The sequence below is a fragment of the Panicum hallii genome, chromosome 2 (assembly GCF_002211085.1).
Source record: "Panicum hallii strain FIL2 chromosome 2, PHallii_v3.1, whole genome shotgun sequence".
NCBI lineage: Eukaryota > Viridiplantae > Streptophyta > Magnoliopsida > Poales > Poaceae > Panicum > Panicum hallii.
Genome location: NC_038043.1, coordinates 57,599,905 through 57,618,201, shown reverse-complemented (window position 1 = coordinate 57,618,201; position 18,297 = coordinate 57,599,905). Strand labels below are relative to the sequence as shown.

The following is an 18,297-nucleotide window of genomic DNA, read 5'->3' as shown; positions in this document are numbered from 1 at the left end:
ATTGATTGAAGACACTACGCCAAAACAGCAAATAGGAGCAAGCAATCTGAGACAAGCCTCTAAGGGCACGTCGCAGATTACAGAAAGAAAGACGCGCTAAAAATGCGGGCGCGGCGCTGCGTGGGGTGGGGGAGGGTAAGAGACAAATGCCAGACGGGCCGTGGTAGGGCAAGTCTCCGATCATTTTAAGATCTGAGATGCGCCTTACTAAGGCCCGTCTCGCATTACTTGTCAACGATTTTTATAAAGCCACAGAAATTAATGCGCGACGAGCCTTAGTAAGGCGCGTCTCTCATTACTTTCTGTGGCTTTATAAAATGATCGGAGACAAGCCCTCCCACGGCGCGTCTCGCATTTGTTCCCACCTCAATGCGAGACGCGCCGTGGGAGGGCTTGTCTCCGATCATTTTATAAAGCCACAGAAAGTAATGAGAGACGCGCCTTACTAAGGCTCGTCGCGCATTAATTTCTGTGGCTTTATAAAAATCGTTGACAAGTAATGCGAGACGGGCCTTTGTAAGGCTCGTCTCGCATTGATCGGGGGGGGGGTGGCGGTGGCGCGTCTGTAGCGTACAATACATATTACATGGAATCAATCCCTTGAAACCGAACGAACCGGCTTACATTACATTACATTAGTAAATTCAGCAATACATTACAATGTCTGAAATACAAATATTCTCACAATACATTACAATGTCTAGCTAAATCCAGCATTACAATGTCTAGCTAAATCCAGCAATTATTATTACATCGATATTAATTATTAGATAGATATTAAATCAGGCAATGGCGCTGGCTTACGAGCGCTAGCAGCTTCGCGAGCTGAATCACCATCCTCCCCCTTGTAAACGTTGTTGTTCCCCGAGCCACAGCAGTTTAGGGTGACTGAACAGTCGCTGCAGGGGAGGCAGCCGCCGAAGCAGCTAAACAGCTTCGACCAGCTCGGAAATTTCATCCTGGGCCAGCTCGTGTTTCGTGGGTTTCGTGAGACAATAGAAATCGATAGAGTACTACCACTAAAGCAAACAAAGAGAAGCTTCCTCCGTGGGTTTGCTGATGCAGATTCAGGCAGAATGCGACGATTCCAACAAATACATTCAACAATGGGAGGTACCCGATCCTTATGTGCGGGGGATGTTGGTGGTGAAGGGCGTTGTGGTCCCGGTGTCGCAGATCTGCGGCTGGTGGTGGAGAAGCCCGGGGATGTTGGTGGTGAAGGGAGCTGCGGTCCCCGTGTCGCAGATCTGCGGCTGGTGGTGGAGAAGCCCGGGGATGTTGGTGGTGAAGGGAGCTGCGGTCCCCGTGTCGCAGATCTGCGGCTGGTGGTGCAGAAGCCCGTTGGAGGAGGCGCCGCAGATCTGCCGGTGGCGACCGCTGTGATCTCCGAAGCGGTGCACTCCGGGAGCGCGGCGGTCTCGGAGGATGCGCCGAGGAGGGTGATGCCGAGCGCCGCGGTCTCCGGCACGCTCGGGAGGGGGATTTTGGCGGTGGCGAGGTCCTCGGTCTCCGGGACGCTGGGGAGGGGGATTTCAGCCGTGGTCATCTCGTTCAGCAGTACATCTCGTGACTATAATTTTCTTTCGATAAATAGCCGGGACGCGTCTCGCTTTACTTTACTGAGACAAATGGGAGACGCGCTACTGCAAGGCTCGTCTCAGATCATGAGATGGGAGACGCGTCACTGGAAGGCTCGTCTCAGATCATCAGATGGGAGACGCGCCTTTGGACGGAACGTCTCAGATCATGAGGATGGGAGACGCGCTACTGCAAGGCTCGTCTCAGATCATGAGATGGGAGACGAGCTTTTGGACGGATCGTCTCAGATCATGAGGATGGGAGACGCGCAACTGCAAGGCACGTCTCAGATCATGGGCGTCTTGCATTTGTTCCCACCTCAGACAAGACCCGCCTGGGGGTCTGGAGACGCGTCACTGGAAGGCTCGTCTCAGATCATCAGATGGGAGACGCGCCTTTGGACGGAACGTCTCAGATCATGAGGATGGGAGACGCGCGACTGCAAGGCTCGTCTCAGATCATGGGCGTCTTGCATTTGTTCCCACCTCAGACAAGACCCGCCTGGGGGTCTGGAGGTCCGAACAAGCTATCCGAACTTGCAGTCTGATACTTTGGTGGTGCGGCTGGGTGGATCTGGGGAAAGTGGTGCTGGCGGATGTGCGGCTGGGTGGATCTGCCGCGGCGGGCGGTGGAGATCTCGTGGGGAGCGTCTCGCGGCGGGCGGCTGGAGCACCATCGAGCCTCTTCTTGCTGTCGTGTGTCGCGGGGGCAGTGGCAAGGTAACTCCGATATGATATCGATTCTTTTGGTTCACCATGTAATAATTAAGTTCTAAGTTCAAACTTTTATGGCTAGAATAGGGCATTATAACTTATGTTCGAAAATACACCAAGATTTTTCCATGATTGTCTTCAGACGTTAAGAGCATCTAATACTAAATAAATCCGAGATAAATCATATAGCATGAAAAGTAAAGATGAAAATCTTAAAATATTTTTTCTAGCACATGATATCATGTCATTTGCCATCTAACAATATTTGAACTTAAACACTAGTTGTGCATGGCCCCAAACTATGAGAATCCTAACGTTTTGATTTCATATTCTATATAGATGTCGTATCGGCGTTGGATGTATGGTCCACGCCTTTGCAAGGACTTTATGGATGGTGTTGAAGCCTTCATTAAGAACGCGAAGAAAGATATGGTGGACAATGGTATACAGTATCTCTATTGCCCATGCAAAAATTGCAAAAATGAGAAGCGATATCTTCAAGAGCACGTGTTGAAATCACACTTGATCAAACGTGGATTCATGGAGGATTATCGATGTTGGAATAAACACGGTGAAGAAGGACTTAATGAAGCAGAGAGTAGGGATTCCTATGTGGAGAGGGAGGTCCATAGTGTTGTCGAAGAAGAGGACGACGATGTGGATGAGGCGGATATACTAGGGTTGAGCAATGCCGACATCATGGAACAGGTAGTACTCAAACCCGGCCCCATAATAAAGCTTACAATTAGAATAATAAGGTCGTGCTAATATGACATTTCATGTCTGGCTTGACAGGTTGATAACATAGAGGAGATGGTTTGCAATGCTGACAGACACGGCGACGATGAGTTCAAAGGAGCCGAATTCGGAAAGTACAAGAGGATGATCGAAGACTCTAAGAAACCTTTCTATCCTGGTTGTGGATTGAAATACTCAAGGCTATTTGCGATGGTGAAGCTTTTCCAGTTGAAAGCAATCCACGGATGGAGTGATGGCAGTTTCAAGGAGTTGTTAGCACTCCTTAAGGACATGCTTCCACAAGGCAACACCGTCCCTGAGACCGTTTATGAGGCCAAACAGATTATCTGTCCGTTGGGATTGGAGGTGGAAAAGATCCATGCGTGCAAGAATGATTGCATTCTCTATCGTGGCTCGAATTATCAGGACCTTGAGAAGTGCCCTGTTTGTGGACTCGATCGATTCAACCGTAGAAAAGATGGTGGTGATGATGAGGACTGCAACAGAACAAAGGGCGGACCTAAAAAGGTGTTTTGGTACTTTCCAATTGTTCCACGATTGGTGCGCTGGTTTGCAAACAAAAAGGAGTCAGAATTGTTGCGATGGCACAAGGAGAAGCATAAGGTGGACGGGTTGATAAGACATCCTGCTGATGCCACACAATGGCGGAACATAGATTTGCGATATCCTAAATTTGCGGAAGATCCGAGGAATATTAGGATTGCAATGAGCACAGATGGCATGAACCCATTCATGAACAATAGCACACATAGCACCTGGCCAATTGTTCTGACGATATACAACCTTCCACCTTGGTTGTGTAACAAACGGAAGTACATTATGCTGTCGGGCTTGATACCGGGGCCACATCAACCTGGTAATGACATCGACACTTATTTCAGTCCTTTGGTTGACGATCTGAAGTTGCTGTGGTGTGAAGGAGTGGAGGTCTGGGATGAGTACAAGCGTGAGTACTTTCAGCTTCGAGCCATTTTGTTCGCGACTATCAGTGACTCTCCAGCGGCACGGAACTTGTCCGGACAGAGCAAGAAAGTAGGTTGCGGGTGCCCACATTGTTTGAGAGAGACAGACTCTGAGTACTTGAGTGAGTCAAAAAAAATAGTGTACATGGGACATACACGCTACCTTGGAATGAAACACCCGTTCCGGAACATGTGTGATCACTTCAACGGTAAGGCCGAGAAGAGGCGTCCTCCTCCGCATTTCTCAGGTCATGATGTCTACGAAATGGTTAAGAATGTCCATGTTGTCCTCGGTAAGCGGAAAGGAGAGAAGAAAGGCAAGAGGGGCAAGAAGGTCGTTGTTGAAGAAGATGACATGTGGAAGAAGCAGTCGATTTTCTGGGAGCTACCGTATTGGAAGGACTTAGACATCCGTCACTCTATTGATGTGATGCACGTGGAGAAGAATGTCTGTGAGAGCCTTCTCGGCACATTGCTTAACATGGACGGAAAAACGAAAGATCACGCACATGCACGAGCTGATCTGAAGAAAATGAAAATTAGAGAAGAGTTGTGGCTCAATGATGACTCCGTTAAAGGAATGGAGCTGCCCACATCATGCATCACCCTGTCAAAGAATGAGAAGAAGGAGTTTTGCGAGTTCTTGAAAAGTGTGAAAGTTCCAACTGGCTACTCAACCAACGTCTCGAAGCTTGTATCAATGCCTGATCTAAAGCTATCTCCCGGCATAAAGTCTCATGATTACCATGTATTGCTGACGCAGATGATTGCCGTAGGAATTCGGAATATCCTACCGGTCAATGTTCGGGAGGCTATTATGAACCTGTGCTTTTTCTTTAATGCAATTGGTCAAAAGGTTCTAAGTGAAGAAGATCTTGAGTCATTGGAAAAGAAGCACTATGAAACTTTGTGCGTTCTTGAGATGTATTTTCCACCTGCCTTTTTCGATATCAGCCTTCATTTCACGGGCCATCTTATCAAGGAGATAAAGCTACTTGGTCCTGTGTTCCTTCACCAGATGTATGCGTACGAGAGATTCAACGGCATCTTGAAGTCACTAGTAAGAAATCGAGCTTTCCCCGAGGGCAGCATGGTACAAGGATATTGTACAGAGGAAGCCATTGAGTGGGCTCTAAACTACGCTGACCCGAGTAACCCGGTTGGTGTTCCCAAGTCTCGTCATGAGGGGAGGCTCACAGGCACGGGGACGATCGGGAAGAAGGCTATAATTCCAGATCGAGATTTATTTCATAGGGCTCATTTCCACGTGTTGCAACAAATGGACATTGTGTCTGAGTACTTCGATGAGCACAAGGAGCTGTTGCTTAGAGAGAATCCTGTACACAGTGAATCATGGTTAGCAAAGGAACACATGAACAAATTCTGTGGTTGGCTCCGGAATCGAATTTCACGATCAGATACTCCTATAAGTGAACAACTCAAAATTTTGGCTCTTGGTCCTATATTCACCGTTATGACATACCAAGGGTATGACATAAATGGATACACGTTCTACACCGAACGACAAGATAAGAAAAGCATGTATCAGAATAGTGGTGTACGTGTTGATGCTTACGATGTTAACGGAGAGGACAAAACTGCGTACTATGGTCAAATACAAGAGATATGGGAGCTTGACTTTCACGGTTTTAAAATTGCTCTTTTCCGTTGCAATTGGGTTGATGCAAATAGAGGTGTACAAAAAGACAAGTACGGGTTCGTTAGTGTCGATCTTAGCCGTCACGGATACGAGACGGACCCTTTCGTCCTCGCACAACATGTGGCTCAAGTGTTCTATGTTTCCGACACCACAAACAAAAGACTCAAGGTGGTTATACCTGGAAAACGGCGAATCGTCGGTGTTGAGAATGCGGTCGACGAGGAAGAGTTCGATCAGTTTGATGAGATATCTCCTTTCGCCACCTCAATGATCAAGCCAAGAATACCATCGGCCAACGAAACTCCCTACTTGCGCAACGACCATAAAGAAAAAGTCAAGAATTTCAAAAAACCAAGGGATCAACGGAAAGTAGCAAAATGATTGGGCACACAATGTATATTAATTGTTCCTTTGTCAAGTATGGGAATTGTGTGACTTTAATTGTTCCTTTGTGAAATATGGTAAAAGTGTGACTTTAATTGTGCCTTTGTGAGATATGATAATGTGTGAATATTTGTGAAGTACGAATTCATATTTGTGACCCGATGCAGTCTTCTCGTGCAGCTGGTCGGAGATTCATCTTTCATGGAGGTCGGGAACGGGCTTGTGTATCCCGGTATGTCCCAGCTTGAAGGTGTCCAGGTCAGTGCATTGGTCTTTGCCTCTCTTTTCTTTTCTCCTATTTCTTTTTGTTTTTTTTCTTTTGGTATGTACAACTTGCTTGAGATTTAAAGGCTTTGTTGTTGTTGTTGATGTTGTTGCAGGTCAGGGCTGATTGTGCTGTGGTCAAGATTGACTACGTGCATGAGTTTGCTAAGAATATCAAGCTGGAGGTGCCACCAGATGACATGACCACCACTTTGCGGGATGCAGTTGCGAGAAGGGTTCAGTGGCGGAGAGCTGGTATTCATATTGATCCAGCAGATGCAGATTCAGTACCGACCAGTCAACCTCAGCCACAGAGTGCTGCAGTGCCACCGACGTTTTCTGAGCCATGCCCACAGCTGCCGGATACACGGGAATCGTTATCGGAACCGCATCCTCCTGTCCCTACTCAGCCTCAGGTTACCCCCCTCCACCTGTTCCGACAGAGCCAGCTACCGCTCCCAAGAAGCCAAGCAAGGCTAATCCTGTGAGGAAGAAGCAGAGTAGGCCGATGGCGACGAAGCGGGAGATATCAGAGGGTAAGAAAAAGGTGGAGCGGATAAAACAACCGGTCACAAGGGCTTACACTTCTGAGAATCCAAAGTACAGGGTTGGAAAGGCCTTGCTTAGTGTCTCTGAGCTTCGGGCAGCAGGTCCATATTGTATGGACCTGCACAAGTACTACATGCAAAATGTCAATCAAGCCGAGGAAATCATGGTGTCATACGAAGAGCGGCACTTTCTGCAGCTTGAGGGCAACAGCAACATCTTTATTGTTGCCTGGAGCGATTTGTTCGACCTTTTCAACCTCGACGCTTTGGATCTTTCTCTCATTCGGTGCTTTGCATTGTAAGTCGATTAAGACTTGTTTCCATTTCAATGCATTTGATATACGTTCAACAATTTAAGTCGTTTCTATTTCAATTCATATGGATCGTGTAGGCACATGCAACAAGAGACAAGGCGTCGAACCGGAAAGAAGTGTGGGTACATTGACCCACAGCTGATGACGGTGACATTTATGCTGACAGATAGAGATAGCTTGGTCAGGTGCGCACATGCAACAATTAAACTTGTTTTCATTTCAACTTGTAGCCACATGTAGTCACTTGTTTCCATTTAACACATGTAACCGCTTGTTTCCATTTCAACTTGGTTAGGTACATGGTGAAGTGCATGGGAGTACATGCTGACAAGGAGCACATTGTGGTGCCGTACAACCCAGGCAACCATTGGGTTACACTCATCATCAATGTCAGGAGCAAGCAAGTCTTCTACCTTGACTCGAGCATTCCATCAGATGAGTCGGGCGCGCCTCAGATACGTGATTATTCTCTAGTCATCTCAATCCTTGACGAGTAAGTTTGTTGTTTGCTTTAGTTTTTTATCATTTGCCCATTTCAGAAGCATTTGTAATATAACATCCGGATGTCTGTGTTTAGGTCTCTTGACAGGCATCTTAGGGCCAAAGAAGGATACAAAGAGCAACGTCAAGCTGCGTTTACACATCACACCACGTGGACGGTAACTACTATAACTAAATCGCTTTACTATTACGATGTTTTCTTGGTTCTAAGTGTCGCAAAATGCTAATTTCTATCTATCTTTGACATGTAGTGCACACGGCAACCCTCGGGTAACTCATGTGGGTTCTATGTTTGCCACAACATGCTTCTAGTTGCAGAGAAACCGGATTTCACGGTAAGAATTATCACGTGTTATAATTAAAAAAATCTGTCTTCATCTTGTATTCTAACTGCTTGTAATTATATTTCGAAGGACGAAGATGATTATTTCAATCAAACGACGCTTGGTAACGTGAAGGATATCCGAGAGAGGCTAGCGGGATTCCTCGTGATGGAGGTGGTCAACACAAAGGGGGAGTTCCATCCACGATAGCACGGCCCGCGACATTGAGCTAGATTGAGAGACTTGCTTTGCATGTACTCTATTGTTCTTATCGATCATTGTTGCTAATTGATTGTACATGTGTTATATAATACCATCTTTCCTTGTGTGTATCGCACTATGTGAATTGTATGGATGCGTGCGATGATTGCGGTGAATTCTGTGAATTGAAATCTTTTGCAGGTATTTGATTGCAGCTGCCAAATCCTGGCTAGTTCCAGGATGCAGCTGGGGAAAGAAAAGGCCCCTGTTGGAGGTAGACTAATGCAAGACACGCCTCGCTTGGGGCGCGACTCTCAATAGGCTCCCAGGGCCACCTGTGTGAAGCCAAAGCGAGACGAGCCGTAAATGAGGCGCGTCTCCCATCTGTGACTAATGCGAGACACGTCTAGCCTAGAGCGCGTCTCGCATTTGGCTCCCAGTGGCGCCTGTGTGAAGCTAAGGCGAGACGCGCTGTAAGTGAGGCGCGTCTCCCATCTGTGACTAATGCGAGACCCGCCTAGCCTAGAGCGCATCTCGCATTTGGCTCCCAGGAGTGCCTGTGTGAAGCCAAGGCGAGACGCGCCGTAAATGAGGCGCGTCTCCCATCTTTGACTAATGCGAGACCCGCCTAGCCTAGAGCGCGTCTCGCATTTTGCTCCCAGGGAAGCCTGTGTGAAGCCAAGGCGAGACGCGCCGTAAGTGAGGCGCGTCTCTCATCTTAGACTAATGCGAGACCCGCCTAGCCTAGAGCGTGTCTTGCATTTGGCTCTCAGGGAAGCCTGTGTGAAGCCAAGGCGAGACGAGCCGTAAGTGAGGCGCGTCTTGCGTTTTGGTAATCTGAGACGCGCGTGAGGCGCGTCTCAGATTACTTTTTTATCTGCGACGCGGTAATGCGGGACGCGACCCCTACGCGTCTAGCATTTTGCCTAGGGCGCGTCTCAGATTAGGGCTTCTGGCGTAGTGAGAGCGGAGCGGTAGTATTGTGAGAACCTCCGCCTAGCTCTCAGCTGATATTTTTGTGGCGGACTCGATCTATTTTCCCCTTTGGTGGAATCATCTTTTCGGCCGCTGGTGATACCACTGGTGGTGCCGGATCTATCCTTCCGGCCATCGCTGGTGATGGCTAACGACGGTGTCGGGTCTTATGGTCGGTTCAAGATATGGCCGATGTACTTTCGGCGCCCTTTACTCCCTACAGTGGCTGAGCATACTGCACCTCTTTTGCGGTCTCCACGATTGTGGATTTTTCTGTTGGTGGAATTTACGATTCTCGTGGTCGGATCTGGTGAAGTTCCATGGCAATGGAGTTTCCTCAAGCAGTGGATATCACCGCAGTGGATATCACCGGATGCAAGGAAGATGAAGGATAGGGATCTAGTGGCGTACTTCAATGTAATTTTATTTTATGTTGAGATCTCAGTTGTAAAAGGGGTTCTCTTTTAATAAAATCTGGTCCCTTTCTTGAAAAAAACACGCGAGGCCATCGATTCGATTCCATGGGAGCCCAGCCCAGCCCAGCCCAGTCCAGGTTTCGTGCCCCTCACCTAGCACGCACCACCACCTTAATTCCTTTTTGACCCCACTCCGTGGCTTTGCTGGCCCCCAACAAAAGCAAAGCAAAGCAAAGCAGTAGGCAGTAGGCAGTAGCCACCAGCCAGCCAGCATCTCCCTCCCTCCCGATCGCTTGCTTGCTTCTCCGCTAAGGCATGGCCGCCATGGCCGTCGTCACCAGTAGCAGTAGCCCCGCCTACGTCGCCAAGCAGCCTCCCCCGCCGCCGCCGGGAATCCACCACAACAAGACCGCGGGGTACCAATCATACAACGGCCACAACCACATGTACCCGCCCACCGCCACGACGACGACGACGACGACGACTTATTATTGGGAGGAACGCCGGGCGCTCGACGGCATCGTGCTGGCGCTGCGCGCGGCCGCCGCGCTGCTGTCGTTCGTGGCCGTGGCGCTGGTCGCGTCCTGCCGCCACGGCGACTGGATGGAGTTCGCCCGCTACCAAGAGTACAGGTACCTTCTGGGGGCCTCCCTCGTGGCCTGCCTCTACTCGGCCGCGCAGGCGTTCCGCAGCTTGCGCCGGATGCGCGCCGCCGCCTCCACCTCGGGATCAGGAATTCTCCATTTCGCCGGCGACCAGGTAGCTAGCTAGCTAGGGCATCATCATCTCATGGATATATATGATCTATATCCTCCTCTATCTCGTTATCATGCATTTCGCCGGCCGGCGACCAGGTATGGATTGATGATTGATATGCGTGGCAACATGCAAGCAGGTGGTGGCGTATCTTCTGATCACGGCGGCGTCGGCTGCGCTCCCCATCACCATCCGCATGAGGTCGGCCGTCATCAACATCTTCACGGACGCCATGGTAGCCGCCATCAGCCTCGCCTTCGCCGCCTTCGCAGCGCTCGCCTTCTCCGCCATCATCTCCGGCTTCAGGATCTCCGCCGCCGCCGCCGCCGCGCAACCATACTAGCGTACCAGCTGCATGTACTGGACAGATCTGGCGATGATATATGATATGTAGTGCTAGCTAGCTAGCTAGTTACACTTATGTTCGAGGCTGGGATTTCCCTTAATCTAAAAAGTTAAAAAAAAGCTAGTTACACTTTGGTGATGGCAGGCGCGAGTGTGGGTGGGTGCTACACAAACAAATGATGCAGTTGCTTTCTTTCTTTCTCTTTTATTTTGCCTGAAATTCTTGCCGTAAGAAGAAGACTCTGTGAATTCTTCTTGTGATAGCAACAGAAACCAAACAAAATGAACAAGCAATCGATCGCTGCCTTTTAATTTATTTATTAACGCTTTTTGAAAGAAGAAGAAGGACGGACGAAACACGTGTGTGTGTGTGTGTGTGTGTGTGGAAGATGATGAAGCCTTCGTCTCAAAAAAAAAGGGGGAGAAAAAACAAGATGATGAAGCCCATACGGCGGCAATGTGACATCATCGTCAGGCCTGCTCCAGTAGACGGCCCATTTTCGCAACTATATACTATTTGGGCCGATTTTGCTGAGGGAGAGGGGCGGCGCAGCCCAAACTGGGAGCGGCGTCTGCTTCGCCGCCCTTCATCTTGCAGGGGAAGTTGAAGGTGCAGAGGGAGGAAAAGGGCAAGGAAGGGGGCGCATCGCATCTCCATCCTCAAAGCCAGCCATCCCAAGGAAGGAAGGAGGCATCCAAGCAAACCCAAATCCAACTACCAGCAACCTCGCCCGCCGGCCGCCGACCATGGGGCAGGGCACTCCTGGAGGCATGGGCAAGCAGGGAGGAGCCGGCGACCGCAAGCCCGGGGACGGCGCCGACAAGAAGGACAAGAAGTTCGAGCCGCCCGCCGCCCCCTCCCGCGTCGGCCGCAAGCAGCGCAAGCAGAAGGGCGCCGAGGCCGCCGCGCGCCTCCCCAACGTCGCGCCGCTCTCCAAGTGCCGCCTCCGCCTCCTCAAGCTCGAGCGGGTCAAGGACTACCTCCTCATGGAGGAGGAGTTCGTCGCCGCGCAGGAGCGACTCCGCCCGCAGGAGGACAAGGCCGAGGAGGACCGATCCAAGGTCGACGACCTCCGCGGCACGCCCATGAGCGTCGGATCCCTCGAGGAGATCATCGACGAGAGCCACGCCATCGTATCCTCCTCCGTCGGACCCGAGTACTACGTCGGCATCCTCTCATTCGTCGACAAGGACCAGCTCGAGCCGGGATGCTCCATACTCATGCACAACAAGGTTCGTTTCTAGGGCGGACCGGATCTACCGCTCGCCAGTCGCTAACCTCCTCCTCCTCCTCCTCGATCTAAATAAACATCCCCGATCTACTACTACCTGCTCCTGCTCCCTGGTCATTGCGAATTTGATTTAAAGGCGATTGAAGGGTGCTCGGTATCTCTTGAGGTTGGTTGTTAGGTCTGGGATTTTTGTAGAATTCATGGGGAATTTTTCGCTATCCTTTTGTTCTATGGGCCAGTTAATTAATCAAGGTTTTCACATAGATTAGATTAAGCGAACCATGGAGCTGACATTTATCTAGCGCTGTGGATTGGTGGCTAATGTATTGGAACCTTGCTGTTGTTAGCGTTTTGCCTAGTACTATTATACCTACCCGATGAATAAAGGTTAGGGTTTAGAGGTTATTTTTCGAATCAAGGATGACCAACTAAGGGCCCATTCCTGATTGTTCAGATTCACATGTCTCGGTGCCCATTCCATTGTGTTTATTTCTGCGTGGTGGTTGTTTTAGGATCCATACTGTATGCGATGTCAAGGCTGCGCTGCCTTCATGTTCCACCATTATACATGTATTCGTTTTAGTGCCCTTTGTAGGCACTCAATTGTCCTGTCCTAGACTCTTTCCTTATGCACTCAGTTGTGCTCAATAGATGCTTCCATAGATAATACTTGTTTTGTTGTGCACTTAACAACTGCTAAGTATAGTGAGTCAGTTCACTCACTCAAATATTTGCTTCTTCAGGTTCTGTCTGTGGTTGGTATATTGCAAGATGAAGTTGATCCCATGGTGTCTGTGATGAAAGTTGAGAAAGCTCCTCTGGAGTCTTATGCCGACATTGGTGGGTTAGATGCTCAGATTCAAGAAATTAAAGAGGCAGTTGAGCTTCCATTGACCCATCCGGAGCTGTATGAAGACATTGGGATCAGGCCCCCCAAGGGAGTCATATTGTATGGAGAGCCTGGAACAGGAAAAACTCTACTTGCCAAGGTCAGTGTTCTGGCTTGCAAGCATAGTAGTTGTCAATAGCAGTTGCAGGCTTGAATCCTCCATGATTTCTGCCTTGTCTATGATTCTCCAAATTATGCACTGTTTTTCTACTTTATACTTTTCAAAAAGCATATATTTGGGTGGTGATTACTTGAAACTGCCTCTGCAGGCTGTCGCTAACTCAACATCTGCAACTTTCTTGCGTGTTGTTGGAAGTGAGCTTATTCAAAAGTACCTTGGTGACGGTCCCAAGCTAGTCAGAGAACTTTTTAGGGTGGCTGATGAGCTTTCTCCCTCAATAGTCTTTATTGATGAGATTGATGCAGTTGGAACAAAGAGATATGATGCTCATTCAGGAGGAGAACGTGAGATTCAAAGAACTATGCTGGAGCTGCTGAATCAGCTAGATGGTTTTGACTCACGTGGAGATGTTAAAGTTATTCTAGCAACAAATCGCATTGAAAGTCTTGATCCAGCTTTGCTTCGGCCAGGTCGTATAGACCGGAAGATTGAATTTCCTTTGCCAGATATTAAAACTAGGCGTCGCATCTTCCAGGTACTGTACCTTTTGCAAATGATAAGCTTTACATTACTGGAATGAGAATCCAGCTAGTGCTTAGGGAGGTTGTAAATTGTGCAGATACACACCTCAAAAATGACGTTAGCCGATGATGTGAACTTGGAAGAATTCGTGATGACGAAGGACGAGTTCTCGGGGGCTGATATCAAGGCTATTTGTACGGAAGCTGGGTTGCTAGCATTGCGAGAACGTAGAATGAAGGTAAGACTCGGGATTTATCACTACTTTCAGTCAGATTAAACGTTTTGGATGAATACAAGTATTCAGAAAATCCAACCTCTCATTTGCTATAAATGGAAATGCTATTTGGGTGCTTTTAACTTAGTCGCTGCTGTTTCCTTACTACTGGTAGCACTGCTCTTTATCTATTTCATATGATAGAAAGGTGTAGTGTCCTAAATCCAATAGATCCACACATTCAACTACAAATCAATGTGGCTTGGAACAGATCTTAAAATTTGCATGTTGTGAACTACAAGGTTTACCTGTTTGAGCTGTTGTAAGTGGCAATATATGAACAAATACTGAAAGTCTGGAACATAGTTCTTGTGTCAAACTGTGCGCTGGCTGTAATTTGGGAAAGTTCTTTGTTTAATTTAAAGTGCCTTTTGGCTTTCTTCTTCTTGAGTATTTTGGGTCTTCCAAGTTTTGCTAGGTGCCTTGTGCAATCTGATCATAAATTTTGCATATACTGTTACATGGTTTCAATTCAATTTGGCAGTCTTATGCTGTGCTGTTGGCTCTTGCTGGTGGAAATGACCAATATACTGTTTTCTGACTTTGTTTAGTGTAACTTTGTGAGCTGACTGAATTTGTAAAGAAGTTATCTGTTAACAGTAGCTGCTGTTTGGCTTCCTCCCTCAGAGCATAGATAGATGTGTCATGCTCATTGCATTCTAGTGTTTGCTTTATGTAATGTGCCTGGCTGCTTGTACATAGTATCATATGGCATTGCTGATGTGTTGTTTTCTGGTACGCAGGTGACCCATGCGGATTTCAAGAAGGCGAAGGAGAAGGTGATGTACAAGAAAAAGGAAGGCGTCCCAGATGGTCTCTACATGTAACGAATTGATCCCTTCATTGTCAGGACAAGCTATCTTTATTGTAGTAGCACTTCTCTTCATCATGGGAGATATGCTGGCTTGGTTGTCATAGGACTTGTCGCACTCAGTTTGGAAAACATGTATTATCCTTTGATTTATTTTGAAGTAAAATTCCCTCTGAGAGGATCCTGGAGCGCTGTGCAGGCACTAAAAATATGCTTGTCAGCGGTATACAGCTTTTACTTTTTCTCATGGCCGCAATGAACATGCACTATCGAAGAAAATGCCGGAGGCCAAACATGATGGTATTTTCGTTCAAAAACTGCGGGCCTCCATTACTATCGAAGAAAATGCATTTGTCAATTTGGTTTGTTTACAACAAAGTGATTCATGCTTGATATCATTTATTATTTATCCCTAGCATATCACTCACTTGGTACAAAAGTGCGAACTGGAATCTACGATATTTCTTCTTTTGTAAAGAAAATATATATATTCAAGAACAATCTTGGGAATTGGAGACAGGTAAAAAAAATACTACTACTCGTAGTGTTGAGAGTGGGATTTGAACCCACGCCCTTTCGGACCAGAACCTTAATCTGGCGCCTTAGACCAACTCGGCCATCTCAACCTGTTGGCCTGTCAGGGACTTGCATGTCCATGTCAGAATCTGCACGAGCAACTTGCTGCCTTGCTTCTTGTTGTTGCGAGTGTGTCTCTGCTCCTGACGGCTGGTTTGTGCCTGCAGGTTCTGACCAAGCCTCGTATGAATGTGCTGCAAGCCCAGATAGCTCAGTGATCTTCAGAATTCTGCCTTCTGCACGCTGCACAGGGTATTTTCCGGATGGTTTCCTGTAAGTAATAGGTCCTGTATGAACCTTGACTGATAGCCACTGCATTGGAGGAATAGCCAGAAGTGGCGGTGTATCAACTTTGGTATCTTCAGAACAAGAATTTTCAGGCAAAGCACTAGCTGGGTTAATATGGAGTGATCGATGATCAATCAGCATGGACTCTGTTCTTTGCATTCGTGGCAACAACACATCTTTGGAATCAGGAATATATGTAGAATCCCCACCATTTTGTTGGTCTTTTGCTTCTGCATCCACTGGTTCATCGTAAGAGGGACATCCGATCCTCTGCAGCCTGGTAGCTTTTTGGTGTGAATAGCTCCTTCACTTTCTGGCACAGAATCCTGTATACTGAATACTGGATCAGCAACCAGTAGAGGTAGCAAAGCCTCCGTTGCTCGGTTCCTCGGCAAGCTGGTGACTGTTGAGGCAATCATGTCCATGCTGCTGCCTTTGTACTTGTTGCAGGATGTTTCAGCAGCTAGCTGCTGCTGAATCCTGCTTGGCCTTGATGGTATGAGTAATAAGAGGACCATTTGATGTAACAGCATGACTGACGAATCTGCCAATATAAGTAGGATGAGATGATTCTTGTGTAGTTTCATACTCATCATCATGCAGAGGAACTGGAGAGAGCCATGCCTCGAAAGAGTCGGTCCTCTCGAGCTCACCGCAATTCCCCACGTAGTCTGAACCAGCTGCATCCGAGCAGCAAATATAGTGGACTTTATGGATTTCCCAGTACTGCCTGCTTGGTGATTTTCCATTTTTTCGGTGTGGAGTTGAGTGAAAGATGTGTCTGTCTCGGAGTGGTGATCTCTGCGGTCTGCTGAAGACTCGGAGTAGCTGTGAATGCGACTTTGCTGCATTTGAAGTTTTCGGGCTAGGGAGACGGACCCGACTGACCGTCGATTCTTCAGCTGTCGGAGCATGGAAAGGAAGCCAAGAGACAGCTTTTCAGAAGCACCAGTTTGGGATCTGAGCCAGAGGATTTAATTTGGTTAAGCAGAAGAGAAGCTAGGTCTGGTTTGGAAAAAGAAACTAATTAAGACCTGCCTGCAGTCTTCAGTCCGGAGGCGGCTTAGGGTGAATATCGCTACTCTGAAAAGAAATAAATTATAGTACGTAGTTGCAATGAATAGTAATGAAACTGATTATGGTCCATGGGTTTTTAGACCGCCTCCGTCTTGGTGTTGGTGGAGGTTGGCCATCGCTTGGTCTTGCAGGCCGTCCAACACCTCCGCGGCAAGCCTGCAGGCAGTCGAGCTGAGAGGCCAGCATATATGCAGCTAGCTAGCTAGCTCAATGCAAGTTGCAGCGGCGGATACAAGGCCGGCCGGCCGGCAGAGGCAGGTCCATACTCTGCGAGGTCTCCGAGCTGTCGGAGGATGGCGACGAGGCCGGCCATGGCAGTAGTGCCCTCCAGGACGGCCTCGGTGTCGTCGGAGCAGCAGCATCTGCAGCTTGGGCGAGGCATTGCTGCTGCTCTGCTCTGCCTGCAGCCGCGCAAGCAAGAAATTTTAGCAGCGAGTATGAGTATGTACGTGCGTACTATTGCGCACTAACGGACTAACGGAGTATCTGTTGGGCCGTGCCGATCCACTATACTACTGGGCTGCACGCGGGGGCATGAGACGAGCAGGGACAGCATGGGCTGGGCCTTGTCGAAGAGCCAGCCCAGGAGCCTCTCTCTCTCTCTCTCTCTGCTGGCTATCTGAATAGTATCTGTTTCTGAAAATAAAAAATAAAAATTCTGATTGTGGTCTTTCAGATACACAGGCAGGCAGGCAGGCAAAAATCAGCAAAGGTGAAATTACTGATGGATGCTTCCCTTGTTTATTTGGGAGGCTCGGCTCGGCTTCCCCAGGATATGATGACGTACGTTCCTGTCCTGTCTGTCTACCACGCAAGAAAGAAAGAAACGAACAAACAAAGCAAGAAAGAAACATTTAAGCTAGCTAGCTGGCCGTTGATTATTCACTGCAGCATGGCATGGCATGGATGAAAAATCCCAAGCAGCTCTCATGCATTTCGCTGTTTCTTTTATTTCTTCCCATCTTCCATTCCATCTTCATCCAAAATCGTCTTTGACAAATAATAAATAAAATAGAGTGCAGCCTGTGCTTGCTTGCTCTCCTTTCCTTTACCAGTTTGAAAAACCAAGAGCTTTGATTTCTTTGGAGGTTTACAAGCAAGCCAGGATGCTTGCAGTCCCTAGTCGATCAGGTCATCATCATCGATCAGAAAATAAAGCAGATGAGATCGATGGCTTTCTTCCTTTTTTTTCTTGTGCCCAGCAGTCAGCAGAGCATAAGCATTAGATTCAATTCGAGGAATCAAAGATGCTGTGCATGTGCTAGTAGTCGGATCCCGCTAGTTGCCAATGAATCGGCCTGCTGCTGCTAATAGCAAGACGTTATTGCTAAATTAAGACCAAGATTTTGCTGGCTGCCGTCAACTAAGGGCCAGTTTGGCAGAGCTCCTAGAGGTGATTCTTTGCTGAATCCAGCAAGAGCTCTGCCAAACAGTTTTTCAGAGAGAAGTGATTCTCTGCTGATTCTGTAGAGTGATTCTCTGAAATGAACTAAGAGGCTGGGAGCTGAAAAAAGTAGCTTCTCCTGATTCTGTGAAGTGATTCTCCATCCTGATTTTAAAAGTTTATGCTAGAGAATCAAAGAGAATCACCTTCAGCCACAGAATCACTTCTATCAGAGAATCAGGATCAGTTGGAGCTCTACCAAACTGGCCCTAACTTTTGTCATCTTTATGCCTTGTCTTTTAGAATTAAACTGCAAACATACTACTACATAGTATGCTGCCAGCCGTGGCTGAATGAACTTTGGTTTGCTTTCCGCCGAATATTACGGCAAGTTGATCATTGAGTATTAATTCCTCGCAAAAAC

At 47.9% G+C, this 18,297-nt stretch overlaps 3 protein-coding genes and 1 non-coding gene across 4 annotated transcripts; 3 read left to right on the top strand and 1 right to left on the bottom strand.

Moving 5' to 3' along the window:
- The first annotated feature begins 6,223 nt into the window (after positions 1–6,223).
- LOC112881373 lies at positions 6,224–7,313 on the top strand. The gene is made up of 3 exons (XM_025946028.1): positions 6,224–6,314; positions 6,437–6,736; positions 7,260–7,313. Exons 1-3 carry the CDS (start codon positions 6,258–6,260, stop codon positions 7,311–7,313), a joined length of 411 nt encoding a protein of 136 aa, XP_025801813.1. The 5' UTR covers positions 6,224–6,257.
- A 2,418-nt stretch (positions 7,314–9,731) lies between these two features.
- LOC112882519 (CASP-like protein 4B1) lies at positions 9,732–10,892 on the top strand. Its single transcript, XM_025947596.1, has 2 exons — positions 9,732–10,357; positions 10,494–10,892. Exons 1-2 carry the CDS (start codon positions 9,914–9,916, stop codon positions 10,695–10,697), a joined length of 648 nt encoding a protein of 215 aa, XP_025803381.1. The 5' UTR covers positions 9,732–9,913; the 3' UTR covers positions 10,698–10,892.
- A 400-nt stretch (positions 10,893–11,292) lies between these two features.
- Positions 11,293–14,795, top strand: LOC112881519 (26S proteasome regulatory subunit 4 homolog). Its single transcript, XM_025946252.1, has 5 exons — positions 11,293–11,932; positions 12,675–12,920; positions 13,090–13,476; positions 13,561–13,701; positions 14,481–14,795. The coding sequence occupies exons 1-5, from the start codon at positions 11,447–11,449 to the stop codon at positions 14,562–14,564; spliced, it is 1,344 nt and encodes a 447-aa protein (XP_025802037.1). The 5' UTR covers positions 11,293–11,446; the 3' UTR covers positions 14,565–14,795.
- Positions 14,796–15,093: 298 nt separating this feature from the next.
- TRNAL-AAG lies at positions 15,094–15,174 on the bottom strand. Its single transcript has one exon. It is a non-coding gene; the product is annotated as a tRNA-Leu (tRNA).
- Positions 15,175–18,297: the final 3,123 nt, after the last annotated feature.